At 39.2% G+C, this 17,612-nt stretch overlaps 1 protein-coding gene across 1 annotated transcript; it reads right to left on the bottom strand.

Moving 5' to 3' along the window:
* Positions 1 to 33: 33 nt before the first annotated feature.
* On the bottom strand, positions 34 to 16,614 carry rassf2b (Ras association domain family member 2b). Its single transcript, XM_080893372.1, has 11 exons — positions 16,235 to 16,614; positions 9,908 to 10,049; positions 7,569 to 7,642; positions 5,661 to 5,736; positions 5,219 to 5,370; positions 4,080 to 4,192; positions 3,167 to 3,309; positions 2,792 to 2,945; positions 1,973 to 2,094; positions 1,703 to 1,800; positions 34 to 1,476 (listed from the first exon to the last, which is right to left on the bottom strand). The coding sequence occupies exons 3-11, from the start codon at positions 7,619 to 7,621 to the stop codon at positions 1,407 to 1,409; spliced, it is 981 nt and encodes a 326-aa protein (XP_080749498.1). The 5' UTR covers positions 7,622 to 7,642; positions 9,908 to 10,049; positions 16,235 to 16,614; the 3' UTR covers positions 34 to 1,406.
* Between the last annotated feature and the right edge of the window lie 998 nt (positions 16,615 to 17,612).

The raw sequence follows: 17,612 nt of genomic DNA, 5'->3' as shown, positions 1-17,612 counted from the left end.
CAGATGAGAACTACAAGTTCATTTTCCCCAGACAAATTTTTTATTAAATAACAAACATTGTACGAAAACTTCCACAAAGTAGTGGCAAGAGTTAACACTTTAAAGGCTAAAATTTCTTCTTTACTTTGTAAAAGACACAATACAAAAGCAGGCAAGTCTTAGTCACTAAAAACACAACATGCATGCTCTCACACAATCTTCGGGGCGTCGTCCACTGCGTGTCAGAAATACTGAACTGTCAGGCGGAAGGAGACAAAGTGCTGTACATGTGGAGGCAAACCGCACTGCTTAGAAATGCTCGTTCGTACGTTTAAAAACATTCTCCGTAAAATTCACAGTCTTGTGGGATTATCGTTTTGTGCTTCTTGTCTCTGCTGGATGTAGATGTCAAAAAAACTAAAAAAAAAAAAAAACTAAATCAAAATGAAAACAAAACATGAAGATTTTGTGCAATCTGGTTAACGTCAGGCAAACCTTTAGCGTAAGAGTGTGTGTAGGAACAAAACAAGTAGCTCAAAAAGTTGCATTATTCCAAGGAATAGTCTGTTATTTTGGGGAACTTCTGGATCTAACTTCATGCTGAGAGTTTGGCTTCAATGTCACCAGATCTCATTTAAAACTCAGTAAGCAGGACAAAGACCGGTGCCACCAAACATAAACAGTTGAAGTTTTGGGGGTTTGATATGCAGGAATCACTTCTCCATACTCTTTCACTTGGGCTTTTTATGCATTAAATTTAATGAAATATGTAAGGTTAATTTTTGTCACCGTCAGACCACTCCACATTTACAGGATGGTTGTTCCCTGTGATTCTCAGTCTTACATGCTGCCTACATGTAAAATTGCCAAATACTGTGTGTAACTGCATTATCACAGTCACAGCCTGCAGTGGCAATAAAAAGATTTCACATCAATGAAATGAAAAAGGTCCTAAATGTTTACATCAGCTTCAAAGTATCCCACCAACTTTGTGTGTTTTGTGCTTGGAGAAACCTATATAGTCACTATAAGATGACATTTGTGCTTTAAAACGATTTTGAATATTTCCTGCAGCGAAGGCAGAAGACAGGTTACATTTTAGCCTCATCTTGCAGGCTAACAGACTAAAAAAAGGTTAAAAAACACAAACAGGAGACGTTTGTCCGAGTGCTCTGTTCATGGTAAAGAAAAGCAAAGAAAAAAAAAGTGTGTGTGTTGCCATGACTCTCAGTATCACAGAGATGGTCACACTCAACACGTGCACGAAAGAGCAAACTGTGGGCTGACTGATTGTGGGATGTGCTGAGGGAGGACAGTTGGTGAAACATGTACTTGTTGCTCTTGTCAGCTGATTCTTGGTCATTCTCTTGGTCACGGCTTGGCAGCTGTGGTGACAGTTTGGTGTGGGGGGCCCTACCATAAGCAGATCACATACACTTTGCCCCCTCTGGAAGACACTGGAGCTGCTTCTCGATTATATTCCGAATATAGTTATACCTGCAAATATGAAGGCAGAGGAAGACCAAATCTGAGGATTTTTTAAAGAGCCAATAAAAACACGTGCACATCCACATTAGACTGGGGGCAGGTGGTGGGCTAAAAAATAGTTTAAAAATAGCTTGTAGGCCTCCACTTTTCATATTTATTGCAGCTCATAAAAGTTAAAGATGTTAAGATTATGTTTACTGAATGCCAGGACAGATTAAAAATGTATTTCTTATACCTTCTCCTGAGTTTCTGCACCTCTCTGTCCTCCTCTTCCTTTAGCTTGGTGATGAAACTCTGGAGGACAGGCATCTCAAACTTGATATACTGCGCCACCTTGTGGAAGCAAAGAGAATTTTAAGGCCAAATCCCAAAAGATAATTGAATATTGGAAACACAAGTGCAAATACTTGTGCGTATACTTTATTCGTTTTTCAAGGAAAAAGTAACTGTAAAATAATTAACACATGTTCATTTATAGCTATGAAAAAAGAAAATGGTGATTTACATCATATGTGACTTCTTCTCCGAGATCTTCTTCCATGAGGAATATTTTGCAGACTTGCTCACACGGTCCCTGCATGATTCTCAGCAACATAGGATAGTCAGTCCGCTTCAGTTTCACTCGCTCTGAAACACCAGAACATACACGGAGTGATGGATTAATAACAATAACACATTTTATACACAATGTCCTCAATGTCCGCCTTTGAGCTACATGACACATATCCATATTTGTAATCCACATAGCCAATAGTTCATGAATAATTTAGCACTGACATTCAGACTTTACAGCTGGGTCTGATGCAAGAACTTAATCAAAAACAAACAGCAAAAGCACTCAGTTGTATGTGGGGTAGTTTGCCATTTGTTACCGCAACATAATCTACAATCTCATCAAACATCTTCATCATCATTTTGAAAGCATCATTACTTTTCAGTTACACTTCTGCTAATTGCTGTTTGATTACTGACTGCAATGTGTTTCTTTCAGCTCAGAAAACCCAGTGAGTGAACAGAAATGGAATAATGACAACACCGATTCTGTGTTGAGTTTCCAAATATCATAGCCTCTAAAAAAAATAAAAATAAATTATAAGCTTTATAGAGATTCAAAAGGTTGATCCTGTTCATCTTGACGTAGCATTTTCAGCTACGAAGCTTTATAGAGAAGCTCTGTGTTGTAGCTTTAGTTCAGATTTGATTGCACCACCAGCAATAATGCAAAAACTTCCAACTTTAAAAGTAATAAAACTAAAAGTCTAAAAGTAGATGATAAAATCAGATAAAATAAAATTAGTGGACTGCGGCTAAAGTCTTAACTCACCTCCACTAGCATGGACCAGATAGAGTGCAAAATCATCTGGGCTGTTTTCGATTTTGAACTTGTTAAGGAGAACTCGTAGCACCTGCGGCGTGGTCATACAGCTGTTGATGCGAACGTTAGTCACCGACCCGTAAGCAGGCGTAAACACTGCTGTCTGAGGATGAAATGGAAAAACATTTTAAATATTAATATTTTAAATATTAATTTAGGTTCAGTTAAAATTGTTGAAGCTAAAACTTTTACTCTTTTCACTTTTAAACACATTTTCTCAAGAAAAATGTAACTAAAACCTGTTCCCAAATCACATAAAGTCACATAAATGAACTAACCTAATGAATTTTATTTGATTATTCTGTAAGTTTTTAAAAGTTTTACTTTATGGTTGTAGAAGTGTCCGTTGATGGAGAATCGATGGCGTCGGATTTTCCTCTGGTCACTTGGCGACCTTCGCTGGCCTCTCCTTAAGACCCCGGCATCGCTCTTTGTCCTGAGGAGCTGAGCGGAGCTCTCACTGTCCTCTGTCAAATCAAATGTTGAACCACCTTAAATTACTGATTATTATTCAGTGTAGCCCTAAGCTAAGATCACAAAATAGTGAAAGAAAACCATAGTTTTAGAAATAAACATCACTTACACAGAACTGTAAACAAATTTTATCTTTCGCTTTAATGTGCAAATTTTATTTTTAATTAAAAATGTGTTTATAGCTAATTTCATTTCATCTTAATGCGATCCAACTTTTTTTCGCCAAGATTCAGCCAGTTTAAAAACAAAATATTCTTAGTAAATGACTGATGTTTGAGGCTGCTTATTCGATCCTCATTATAGCCATCAGAGTAATGTACAGTTCAAATGAGTAAAACCAAAAGAACAGGTAGCAAAAAACTGAGAAACAGCTCAAAAAAATCTATAAATACTGAAAGAAGTGTGAGCAAACACGTTCAAAATAAGATAAATCTATCTATCCATCCATCCGCTTATCCTTTTCAGAGTCACAGGGGGTGCAGGAGCATATCCCAGCTGTCATAGGGCAAGAGGCGGGGTACGCCCTGGACAGGTCGCCAGTCTGTCGCAGAGCTAATACACAGAGACAGACAACCATTCGCGCTTACATTCACTCCCGCATTCACACCTATGGGCAATTTAGACTAATTTACACCTTTGGGTTAATATTTTACTCTTACTTTATTGGTTATTTATAACCATGTAGATACAGCTTGAAATATTTAAAATCTAAATGACTGAAGTCTTAAAATATAAATGTATAAAACGAAAGTCCAAAATTTACCTTCTGCCTCCTCTTCAGTCACACCGTTGTCCTCTGGTTGGCTGTCAGGTGGCGTCACTTCCACTGTGGGTGAGCTCTGCTGAGCCTGTTGACCATCTGTGGTGGTGGGAGAACTTCAAACAGGGAACAGGAGAGAGTACATTTATGGGGTGAAGGAGAAGAACTGCAAACTGTCAAAACTGTAAACATACAGCTAAAAATATTTTTTCAGATAAAAACTGCACCTTCAAATGATAACTCCCATCATGTATTTATGACCATAAGCTGTAGTTTCTCAAAAAACTATTATCCTGATATTGATTTTAGTGTGGACTAACAGCCACTAGAATCTTGTAAAGCCATTAAGTTTAAGAGCAGTCCAGGTCTGCACAGCTGAACTAAAACTCCCTCCACACCATGTATGAATCTAGAGGGAGATCTCGATCAGTTTGTGAGATTTTCTTGAGAACACCAGTTTTTCTTTTTTCACTTTGATATGTGTTTGTGATGCCATCAACATGCTGGTCTGTCCTGACTGTAGTGGTGAGTCTTATTATTAGGTTTCCTGTAGTAGCTGCCATTTTTAACCTGCTGTCATATCTGGGTTGGTTAGTTTCAACTTGTGACTGCTGTTCCTCTTTGCCAGTGCAGCTGTTCTTTTAGTTAGGAGTTGTGACAATGTTTCCTGTCATAATCAAGCAAATTTCTGAAGAATCTCACAGCAATTTGGCTACTTATGAGAGTTTTTGTTGTTGTTTTCATGTTAACATCCAAATGGCAGCTCTATGCCTGTGAGGCCTGCTATCCTCGGAGCAAGAATAGCTTCTTTTGATAAATGGGAGCGCTGAAAATGGCACTAAGAGCCTATTGACATGGACTGATTTGCAATAGCTTGGAGTACGATCCTCAATTAAACCAGAAGTGTGGCTTAAAAGATTCACTTTTGCTTATGGAAAGCTGCCAATTTGTATCTTATTTAGGAATTAAACTCCATTTACATGGATTTAAATCTCAAACCCTAATTACACACTTTTAAACATTAAATACCTGCTTGTCTTTCATTGGACAAACTAGATAAAATCTATATCTGCCCTCACTGACCTCTCTGTATCACCATTTCCGGTCACTGGGGTGTAACTGGATCTGTCTGGAGCTCTTACCCTTGACTGTCCAGATTGCAACCCGAGTGCCAAGACGTGGAGGAGGGGGGCGGCCGGATTCGCTCGTGGTCATCCTGCATCTGTAGCCTGATTGGTCGCCGGAGGCCCCAAAAGATATTCAGCAAGCCCTCAACAATCAGTTCCTCTTCTTCCTGTTGGAAGACACGAATACTGATGAATACACACAAACACACATATACAGTAAATACACACAGACTGGACAGTTGCTACTCCTTAGGGATATAGGGTGAAATGGGTGGGGTATATTATATTAAATATATTAAGAGCAAAAGTGAAAGCGGGGATGAAGCCTCGACACATTCAGGTTCTTCTGTTGAAATTTAAAACAATAAAATAAGATTAAACACATTCACTCACTCACTCTGCACTCACACTGTATGTGAGTACATACACACACAAACCGAGAGATGCAATTACTCACCTCTCTGTGCCGCAGCTGCAGATTCTGCCCTTCATAATAGAGGTTGTAAGTTTTAAGATGTGACAGGACTGTTGACCTGAAGACAGAAGTAGTTAAATCACTGGAAGGAAACAAAGTTTTAAGGAGATTCCCACTGATTTACCACCTCGTAGTGCCTGCAGCTGTAATTCTGCATGCACCGTGCACTTTTAACAACACTAGATCAAATTTTGGGGATCTTTATTCATCCCAAAAATGCATAACATCATCACTAATGGAGTGATGCAAATATATCTGAAAACCAGTTGGTGCTAACATCAGTGGATACAGGTCACTGCACTGACAATATTTCTGGCACTTAATCACCACTTTGGTAATTTTGGATTTCACTTAGTTTCTGTGGTGGTGAGTTGAAGGCAGCTGAGAGATGAGCAAACAAAAAGAAAACTATTCTACAAAGTCTCATTCTATGCCACTGTGCAGGGGCAGGTTGTAATATAGCCATGTAGTAATAGATCACCTCCTGTGTAATGCTGGTGCGGCCCTCCACAACATTCCTGATAAAATAAAGTATTCCTTACTATGCTGTTAATGTTAATGTCAGTAAGACCGAAAATAAAAAGAACTAATTAAAAAAAAAAACTTCATATATGTTTAGAGAAAGATAGGGCAGTCTCTGCTGCTGGATTAGTGTTATTGTGTACTTTATGCAGGGGCAGATTGAAATGTTAATTCCAACCCTGTTTAACCCTGAGATTAACAAACTGCCCAATCTCAAATCTGACAAAATTCTCTGACCCACCCAAACCTTAAATTACAATGTTGCCGTTTTCACTGATTTTTCATCTTCTCACAGTTTTCTCCTAGAGGTTTATTCTCCATTAGCATTACTTGATAGCCACTACTACATTTAAGTTCTTTCCCACCAGATAAGAACCAGATGAGATCAGGATTAAAAGATTAAAAATAAGTCACAGAATTGAGATTAATGTGTAATTTTCAGATCCCGTCCTTCCTTTCATTAGCTCTCATTTCTTTTTTAATGTACAGACAAAGGAAGAAGAAAAGTGGGTGTAGCAGTTTCTTGGTGTAGTAAGATAAGAAGCATGTCTAAAGAGAAGCATTTAATGTCTGTTCTTGGTAAGGCTGAGATTCAGTTTCAATTGATGTTTTCTCATCAGCTTAATAAAGCCACCATTAAAAACTTTGGAAAAGACATTTATCTTTGGCTGTGTGAATAAAATGTTGATTTGGCTTTCTGTTGAGAGGTTTGGGGTTTCAGTAGATGCAAGTGTGTGATTTCCTGTCTCTGTGTTAACCCTGTGAGTGACTGGTAACATGATCTGTGTACTGCTGTTTATTATTCAGTCATCTTGGCAGGATATCGTGTCTTGTATGCTTATAGAAGTCAAATGTAATTTGACAATTAACTGACAAGCAGTTTCAGGACCAGGTGAAGTCCTGTTCCCTTAATATTTCAATGTCTCTATACTGAAACCCTAAATAGGAGTCTCACAATACAAGTGAATGTATATGCAGGTAGGCGGAGTAACTGTAACTTTATGTTGTGGAGAAAAATAATTGTTAATAGTTTTCAGTGTGCATTATTTATAATTTTTATTAACTGATTGGTCAGACTTCAAAAGCCAAAGATCACACAGTTTGTTAGGTATTAGGGATACTTGTTGTCATAAATAAAGACCTAGATTTCAGATAATGAACACTGCAAACAGTTAACAGGCTGAAACCTTTAAAACCACAAACATCCCTATTTCACATCATCTTTTTTAAATTAATGGGTTTTTTTAAACATACCAAAGATGAATAAAGGCTACTCATTTGTTTCCCTGTTGTCACTTACTGTGAATTTATAATCTGTATAAACATACTTATGTTTATATGAGAAACAGTGCGGGATGGAAGACTTACTTGCTGACGAACTTGTTCTCTCCGATCTGAACCCCGTACTGTGTATCATCCATTCTCAGTGAGCATGAGAGGAGCTGAGACACAAAGAAGGCACACAGAGTTAATGTCTCATGACTCCTCATGACCAGCAGCGAGCACAGAACAGAAGTGACAGAGTGACTGCAGGAAGAGGAGGAGGCAGAGCTGCAGACCGTAAACAATAACAAGAAGATGATATCTGCTTTCCTGGCAACTACTTCCCTTAAGATAGTTAAACCTCCACCACTGTGTCCCTGTACTAAATCAAAACATATACTATGCGAATGAGGGGAGCAGCTGCTCTCCTCATTCTCTTCTTCGTCTTACAATGTATTTTCTCTTTCCTGTGAGCTCTTTCACATAAACAAACGCTGCACATTTGCACATGCAGCTGTTTTAAATGGCACTCTGCCACCACCCTGCAGAGTTTTCCTTCCCTCTTCGCTGAGTGACAGAGTGTTTCTGTGTGAGTTTGGCAGGATAGAAACCTCCGGATGAAGGACAGGTGCAGGACACATGGACCACCTGCTGCTGCAAATTATTTCAGCTGCCTAAACATTCATCTCTGAGCATGCTACTGGCAAAACACATTATGTGCCTTCATCTGCCATATAGCACGCTTTTCTTTTCTTTTTGTTTTTCCTCAGAACATGAAGACCAAAAGTTAAAGATGCAACTGTTGCAGGGTTTTTCCTCAAAATAGGCCTTTGGAGTCAGAGGCACTTACCAAGATTAGTTTGCATGTAGATGAAGCAATGAATCGCCTTACTTAACACGAAATTGAGCATTTTGCTACCGTTTTAGCAATTTCATGAGCAAAAATACATTTTATGGTTGAGTAAATGTAACCCCACCTAACTCTTTGAGGTCTAAAATCAGTGATGACCTCTGGCCTAGCCCACAAAAGTTATTCCCCAAAATGAAAGTTCATGATAGTTACTTAACAAGCCCATGCTATAAGAAACATCTTTTTTTAAGTAATTAAAATAAGAATTCTTGGTTCTCTAACCAAACCCTGTGTTTTTGAGACAAGCAGAAAGGATATTTTGGAACAACTTTCAATGAAGAATGATAGTTTTTTTTAACCCTTGACCTTAATAATAATAACAAAAAATACATAATATGATTGCACAGGGTCATCAATGATGCTGACATAGACCTTAAAAACACATTTTCTTCTGGGGATTTTCCTCTATATGTAGAAAGACCTCTGCTTTGTCATGCAATGTGCGTGATTTTTTTCTACACTGACATATTTCAATAAGTCACAACTGAACTGAAACAACATTTACTGCAGGTCTCAGCTTAGCCTCTGAAGAAAATGAATCCTATTGGTTTAAATGATCGCCTGTTTAAGGCAGATTGCAAAAAAAAAAAAAAATGGTTAGACATTCATGATGACCTGACAATACAGCTTCAATATCTGTGTGACTTTACACTTAGATCTGTCATCAGGTCACAATTTATTCTTCACTCTTCAAGACACCTACACTGTGTTAGATTTAAGTAACATTTAAGTCCACACTATGCAACAGTGATGACCTACGAAATTACAGCTATACCTACAGCTGCTATTCCTCTGCTGTTTGTTTTGCATCCCTTGCTGTCTCTTGTTTTTCTACCCGTAAGATGATCACGTCACTTTTGTGGCAGTCCCCAGAGACTCCTTGACAGTAGTCCTTGTTCTACTGCGGAGTGCCTTGGCGAGCTGGAGGCAGAGAGATGGTTCAAGTGGGTGAGCTAACTGAGACTACGAAGACAAGGACTACCAGCTACAATACAAGACGGTGGAGTTCGAATCCTTCCACTGGGTAAGCAATTCACTGGACACAGCTTATTACTGCTGTTATTTGTTATATACCACTGTTATTTGCAACAAACTCTAAATTTGTATGATTCATGTATATTTAAAAAAAACGTGTGTCTAGCCTCCTTTCATATTCCTTTTAGAGCAACTGTGAGTGACCTGAGGTAGTCTGCAGGCTGATTCCAGCCCCAGGTGTGTACTTTACCCATACCTGCCGTAGACTTTTTTGTTTTGTGTTAACATTGAAGTAGTATTACTGCTAATTAGTTACAGTTAACCCCTGTTTACAGCATACTCCCCACAGTAGTGTTAAATACACTTGATTTACTGTAAACAGGCCGAAACACCCAAAACCATTTTGGACATTAGTTGAAAGGCCTCGGTTTAAACTACCTTCCTGTTACATAGCCAGTGCCTCTGTAACATAACAGCCAACAAAATATGAAATATTAAGAATATATATATATATATATATATATATATAAATGTATTATAAGACAACAATGGATCTTACCGTCGTAAAGACTATGAGTTGTTGTTGAGTCACCAGAGAAGAAACTGCCTATGAGGAGAGGCAGCCAAAGTTATAGGCAGGTAGATTCTGTTTGTATCCTCAGGTGTCAGTGATCCAAGAGGGTCTTTTCTTCTGAACGTGACTGTGAACAGACAGGGAAGAGTGGGGACGTTAAAAGGAAGTGCTCCCCTTCCGTTAAATCACTTCCTCCTTTACTCAATCAGCCACACAGGAAGCCGACACAGGGCCTGACACAGCTTAAAACTTCCTCAATTCAAGCAGCACAAATGAATAATCCGCTTACACACACGTGGACGAGCCTCACCCTGTTATCAATCTTTAAACTCTTGGATCAGGCACATACTTCCACAGTTTAGTGTAAACAGAAGCAGCTTCAACACGCAGTGCTGATAAAATAAGATGGGGCTGTCAATCTCTGAAATAAAAAGCCTCAGTTAATGTGGGCAAATTAAATATTTAACGCCAATCAGCTCAGCCCAACGCCAGGGGCTATCAATATTTCATCACCTATATTAGCCCTGTCAAGAGCTCAAAAGCTAAGCACTGACCTACACAATGGAAGCCATTAGCCTTTATTATCACGGTCAAAGGCAGCGGTCTGCGACGGACATGTGGCCAGCTGACAACACAAAAACAATGCCATAATTGTCTGAGATCAACGTGAACTTTATGCCAACTAAACTGGAATCTGATAACAAAATTGATCCTTCTTTCATGAGACTTCAAGCTCCAGAGAAAAAGATTGACTCAGACATGTCACTTTTAACGCTGCTGAGAGGGCAACATTAAAAATGTGAGCCATACTCACTGCTCATTCATGGTGAGACACCCATTTTGTTCTTTTCACTGTTATTTTAGAGCAGTGTCAATCATCTAATACGAGTTAACATATTATTTAATTCAGGGGTTGTAAATGAAAAACTAGATGAATACAAATGATCTTCTTTTGGCTGCTCTCTTTAGTGGTTGCCAAAGTGGATCAGATGCTTCCATCTCACCTTGCCTCTAGCATCCTCCTGTATCACACCTGCCCCTCTACATGTCCTCTTTCACTGCATCCATTTTCTCTGTGGTCTTTTCCTTCTGCCTGGCAGGCTCCATATTCACCTTCCTTTGTTCAGTGTATTCGCTGTCCCTCCTCTGCATGTCCAATCCATCTCAGCCTTACCTCTCCAACTTTGTCTCGACCTAAGCTGTCCTTCTGAAGTATCCATTTATAATGAATACATTATTAGAAATTAATACAGCATTGGTCAGTCATTGGGAGTGAGAGCATCTTCAACTCTTTTCAGGGTCACTCTCTACAAACTAATCATAGTACATCTCACTACCATCTTATAAACCCTCCCTTTCACTCTAATCACTCATCTCTACCCACTGTACCCTGGCTACACTCTCTTCTTCACCTTGGTACTGTCTGTCGCTTTAGATAATTGACCCCACTTCTACTATGAACAACACTTATTCTTTAGACATTTTATTTTTAGTTTACCTGGCACCTTACTCTTTTCATTTTGCTGAATTATGATAGCGATGGCTAAACTGATGCAAAAACTAATCTGCAGCTGGGCTTCAAATTCACTTTTACTATTGTAAAACTATTAGACTGTTATATTTTATAAACTTTATTATTACTTTAGTCTACTTTTAATGTGTTTCATTTGCACAAACAAAAAATGTGATTCAAAGTTTCAAAAGAGGCCTAAAAGTGTTTAACAGGTTTTTTTTTTCCTTTTTCGCTCCATTTCAAGTTATCAAAAAAAAAAAAAGTGAACAATTTATATTGTTTTAGTTTTAGAACTCCATAAATGTATCAAAACATATGACTGTAATGGAAATGCAAAGCTAAAGCTCTAAATAATCATAAGCAGCCCACTGCAGAGTACTCACGTATTTTTTTTTTTTTTATCAAAATAAGGCAGCTCTACAATAGCAGGCCATAACATGCTCAGAGACCAGATTTCGATGCAGTTACCCTGTTTAATTGAAACATCTCCAAACCATTGATCACTTTTGTCTGTTATAACAAGAGATTCTTGTGTTAGTACAGGGAGTGCAGAATTATTAGGCAAATGAGTATTTTGTCCACATCATCCTCTTCATGCATGTTGTCTTACTCCAAGCTGTATAGGCTCGACAGCCTACTACCAATTAAGCATATTAGGTGATGTGCATCTCTGTAATGAGAAGGGGTGTGGTCTAATGACATCAACACCCTATATCAGGTGTGCATAATTATTAGGCAACTTCCTTTCCTTTGGCAAAATGGGTCAAAAGAAGGACTTGACGGGCTCAGAAAAGTCAAAAATAGTGAGATATCTTGCAGAGGGATGCAGCAGTCTCAAAATTGCAAAGCTTCTCAAGCGTGATCATCGAACAATCAAGCGTTTCATTCAAAATAGTCAACAGGGTCACAAGAAGCGTGTGGAAAAACCAAGGCGCAAAATAACTGCCCATGAACTGAGAAAAGTCAAGCATGCAGCTGCCAAGATGCCACTTGCCACCAGTTTGGCCATATTTCAGAGCTGCAACATCACTGGAGTGCCCAAAAGCACAAGGTGTGCAATACTCAGAGACATGGCCAAGGTAAGAAAGGCTGAAAGACGACCACCACTGAGCAAGACACACAAGCTGAAACGTCAAGACTGGGCCAAGAAATATCTCAAGACTGGTTTTTCTAAGGTTTTATGGACTGATGAAATGAGAGTGAGTCTTGATGGGCCAGATGGATGGGCCCGTGGCTGGATTGGTAAAGGGCAGAGAGCTCCAGTCCAACTCAGACGCCAGCAAGGTGGAGGTGGAGTACTGGTTTGGGCTCATCAAAGATGAGCTTGTGGGGCCTTTTCGGGTTGAGGATGGAGTCAAGCTCAACTCCCAGTCCTACTGCCAGTTTCTGGAAGACACCTTCTTCAAGCAGTGGTACAGGAAGAAGTCTGCATCCTTCAAGAAAAACATGATTTTCATGCAGGACAATGCTCCATCACACGCGTCCAAGTACTCCACAGCGTGGCTGGCAAGAAAGGGTATAAAAGAAGAAAAACTAATGACATGGCCTCCTTGTTCACCTGATCTGAACCCCATTGAGAACCTGTGGTCCATCATCAAATGTGAGATTTACAAGGAGGGAAAACAGTACACCTCTCTGAACAGTGTCTGGGAGGCTGTGGTTGCTGCTGCACGCAATGTTGATGGTGAACAGATCAAAACACTGACAGAATCCATGGATGGCAGGCTTTTGAGTGTCCTTGCAAAGAAAGGTGGCTATATTGGTCGCTGATTTGTTTTTGTTTTGTTTTTGAATGTCAGAAATGTATATTTGTGAATGTGGAGATGTTATATTGGTTTCACTGGTAAAAATAAATAATTGAAATGGGTATATATTTGTTTTTTGTTAAGTTGCCTAATAATTATGCACAGTAATAGTCACCTGCACACACAGATATCCCCCTAAAATAGCTAAAACTAAAAACTACTTCCAAAAACATTCAGCTTTGATATTAATGAGTTTTTTGGGTTCATTGAGAACATTGTTGTTGTTCAATAATAAAATTATTCCTCAAAAATACAACTTGCCTAATAATTCTGCACTCCCTGTAGAAATGCTCTGCAGGATGGTGTGGCTGCAATAGCAGAACCAGCAGCATATAAATCTAGCCAGACTGACCCACGGCTGACCTAGTCCTGTTTCAGATCGGAGTGCTCTTCTGTGTCCAAATGTAGAGCTAATCGACCGTCTGAAATCCCCCCGTGCCTCATTACAACCTCAGTCAACCCGCAGCCTCCATCTACCCCCTCTTTCTATATATATTTATGTCTCATCATTTTTGTACCACAGTAACTCTGCTCTCCACTGCTTTCTGTTCACAGTTTGCTGCTTCATGTTTCCTTGTGAAAGACTAGAGGCTATCTAACACACTATTACAAACCAGGATCACAACTTCCTCCATCCTCCCCCCGGCTTGTTTTCTGCCCTCTTGCCCTGCTCCCTCTGAACCTCCTCCGTCAATGTCTTTGGCTGAAATGCTCGATGAATAGCTCCTGTCCTCTTCCCCTGCCTTCAGCCTCCACGTTACCACTGCTCTGCCTTGCTATTGTCATTATTGTCATAGCAACACCAAAAACATCTGAGCTCCCGAAACTAGTTCACAACACTGAGCCAAAAATAGTGTGTGTATGTGTATGTGTGTGTGTCTGTTCGTCTCAGCTGCTCCTTGTTAGGCTTACTGGGCTTGTCAAAAAAACAAAACAAAAAAAACAACACAGTGAAGCATGACTCGAATCCGAATATGGCTCCCAGATTCCAGATAAAGACGGAGCTTTTCTTCCTTTTCGGCAGATGGTAGAGCTAAAGATTATCAGCTGCTGGTTTGTTTCACATAAAGTCAATTAAATCTGGAAGAAATTCCCATCTCCGTCAATCAAAGCACACCCACTTTTTTGTGAAATAATGACGCCATGCAAAGTTTAACCATGCTACAAATATTTTCCTAGTTACAGTTCTTCAAAGTACATAGAGCTCGGTATAAATTTGGTGCTCTTTAATTTGGTGTAATTTTCCAGCACTCTGGTCTTTTGTAACTTCAAAAGTAGAGACAATGAAATTACATTTTCAGAGCTGAAACACACACTGACACTTTGTTCAAAACTTAAACCAAATTGGTTTTACGTCCACTTTAAACATCAGTCTCACCAGCTCTGCACATCAATATCATTGGATATATCAGAGCTTCGACAGCCTCAATTTAATGTCTATTATGCAGTGCAGGGGTATCAAAAATATAACTTGTGGGCCCAAACCAGCAACCCAAGTGATCTGCTTTGGCAGAGAGGAGGGCTATGGAAAAAATTGCAAAGAGGGAAGGCAGAAATGTTAGAGTTTTACCTGAATTTTTTTTTTAGGTTTATGGTTTTCTTACTGATTTTCTATGGACTCTGATCACCACGTTCCTGCGTGGATGCCCCTTCACTTCTCTTGTTCTCTGTCACTAATAGTCCATTTAATTGCTCCCCTTGAGGTTCAGAAAGTTAAGGTTTGCCATTGTTGTTCCAAGTGTCTTCAAAAGTGACACCACAATTATCACTGCACCTCCTGATTCCTGAACAAATGTGTGTGCGGCACTAGATTTTAATTATATATCAAAGCAGGAGCACAGAGGGAGACTGCGGCAGGAAAGATGGGATGTTAAAAGGAAAATAAATTAGTTTTCTGTTTCAGCCTAATCTGTTATAGAAGTTTGTTTTTTTAACCGCCCACATGTCATAATTTTGGATTACTATTTTAAAATTTGACTTATTATCTCAAATTTCTGAGAAAATAACTTTAAATGTCAAACAATGGCCTATTGTGTATGTGTGTGGGTATTTATCTAGTTATTGTTCGGGTGAAGACTGGGGCTGTGTTGTCATTGATTGTCACTGATCACATAAACATTGACTATTGCAAGGGCCGTAAACACCAGGCTAAAACTTTCCTAAGATGGTGTCAAAAAATAAATAAAAGCGTCCAGATGAACTGGCAGTCAAAGCATTTGAGATGTCAGAAAGGGCTATGGGAACTTGAAAAGACTATTTTGATATTTGTAATGGTCAAAATTTTAGAGAATAACTCAACACAAATCAGTAAGGGAAACCTTAAGTTGACTGGTACTAGCTACCAAAACTAAATATTGTCCAGTATTTGTGAAAACATTTAATTTTAATGTTTACATTGTGGTTTACGCTTACCGCTTACCTACCTAATCACCCAAAAGTTGAAATCAAACGTCAACAAAACACTTTAAAAACACCAGAAACGACCATGGTGGATGGATTTATTGCTGGTATATATTAAACTGCAGTTTACAATATACTGGCAAGTGAGTGCACATTAATATTCACTTTTTTTTTGGCACTGCCTCCGTCTATCCGGCCCTATTTTCTTGTTATGTAACGCGTTTTAAGGACACATCTTTATGCACACTCTGGTAGAGACCCAGTGGGGTAGTCCTATCATTTGCTGTTCAAGATTTAGGCTAGGGCATCATGTTTGGTGCCCTGATGTTTCCTCACAAATGCCTCATATTCGAGGTTTTTAGTCTGTCTGTCCCCTGCGCTTTTAATAAATAAATAAATCTGCAAATCGTCCTGCATTTGATGCTGTCGAAACACTAAAACTTCATTTTTATACAGGCAACCAAAGAATCCATCTGCAGCCAGCCCGTATCGCCACATCTACCGCTCAGACACATCATCATGATCAGCCTACTCAGCCACACCGACCCCTCTGTCTGCTTCGTGCCGACTTTTGGAAGTCTTCTCACGGCTCACCTAACATAGGTCTCCTCGGTCCTTTTCTTTCGTCTTCCAGTCGTTTCTCCTGAACTGAGCGTTAGCCGTTAAAACTCCTGGGACAAGTCGCTCGTTCTCCTGCCGTTGGACACAATCAGCGGGGCGCGTGCAGCAGTGCATCCAGAAGCTGGTAGGAGGAGAGCGCGAGAGGTCCATCTGTTGTGGCGGAGCTCGCGGCACAGCAGCGTCGCGGGGCCCCGGCAGGGAGCCAATCAGAGGGCGAGGCTGACGTGTCTTTGTTCGCGCTGCGTGAGGAGATGAATGAGAAGTGGACAACAATAGCAGAGCAGAAGGCAAGGACATTATTCAACAGAAACCCCAATTTAATGGAAGCACGACACAAAAGTACAATGTCCCACGTCAAACTCTGTCCACGCATGTGCAACTTCATGCTAGTTTATGGCTCTTATGGAAGATCAGATCTGCCAAAATACAATAAACTTTAAAAAAAAAAAATTTCATTATTTATTACTGTCCAAGTCAAAATTTCGAGTTATGCATCTCAAAATTTCAACTTACAAGTTTAAATGAGAAACTTACATTTTGAAAAAAATACCTTCAAATTTATTTTTTAAATAAATAATTTTGGTGTCAGAAACAAACTTCCATATATTAGCTCCCTTTTATAAGAAGACTAAACATTTTGTTTTCTTTTCCCTTTTTCCTTAAAAAAGTACTGTTGTAGACTTGGTGTAACCTCTGGCGTCCTCGATCATCACAACATGGACATAACCCATTTCAACTTCTAGCCATCTTGAGGATCTGAAAATCTTGTGGTCCACTGAAACATTTAATCAGAACTCCAATCATCATACAAACCTAAGAGGAAATACTTCCTGTTTCATGTTTTCACTGATTCTCTTTGTCAGAGAAAACAGCCAAAGGGAAAAATCTTTCTTCATGCCTTCACTCTGGTGATAAAAATGAGCAATTTTTAAAATCTTATTACTGAAACTTTAAAACACTGAATAAACTAATTACAACCATTCTTCAATAAAAGACAGTCCTGTTTTTGTACACGTATAAAACATAGACATAACCACCTGCTGAACTATAGGAAGCTGCCTGCACTCACATATTTGCATCTATTGACTTGTATATTGTTTTGCTTTCATTGTTGCTTCCTTTACTTGACTGTTCTGTGTGTTTTACTGTGGATGTGGCCAATCTTTAATAGCTGGTTCACTCAGTCTTTGGCCTCTCTCCACACACTCTACACCATATGGCTGGTTTCAGCCCGATTTTAGTTTTAATGCAACTGATAAAACTACAAAAAACATGTCAGTTAAGTATTGTTTCCTTTTGGTTACAAAATTGGTACATTTTGGCTAAAGCCATTGTTCCCATTACTTGTCAC

This window comes from Rhamphochromis sp. 'chilingali' (assembly GCF_963969265.1).
Source record: "Rhamphochromis sp. 'chilingali' genome assembly, chromosome: 10".
In the NCBI taxonomy this organism is placed as follows: Eukaryota; Metazoa; Chordata; class Actinopteri; order Cichliformes; family Cichlidae; genus Rhamphochromis; species Rhamphochromis sp. 'chilingali'.
The sequence above is the reverse complement of the archived record's forward strand: the minus strand, read 5'-3'. Positions and strand labels throughout refer to the sequence as shown.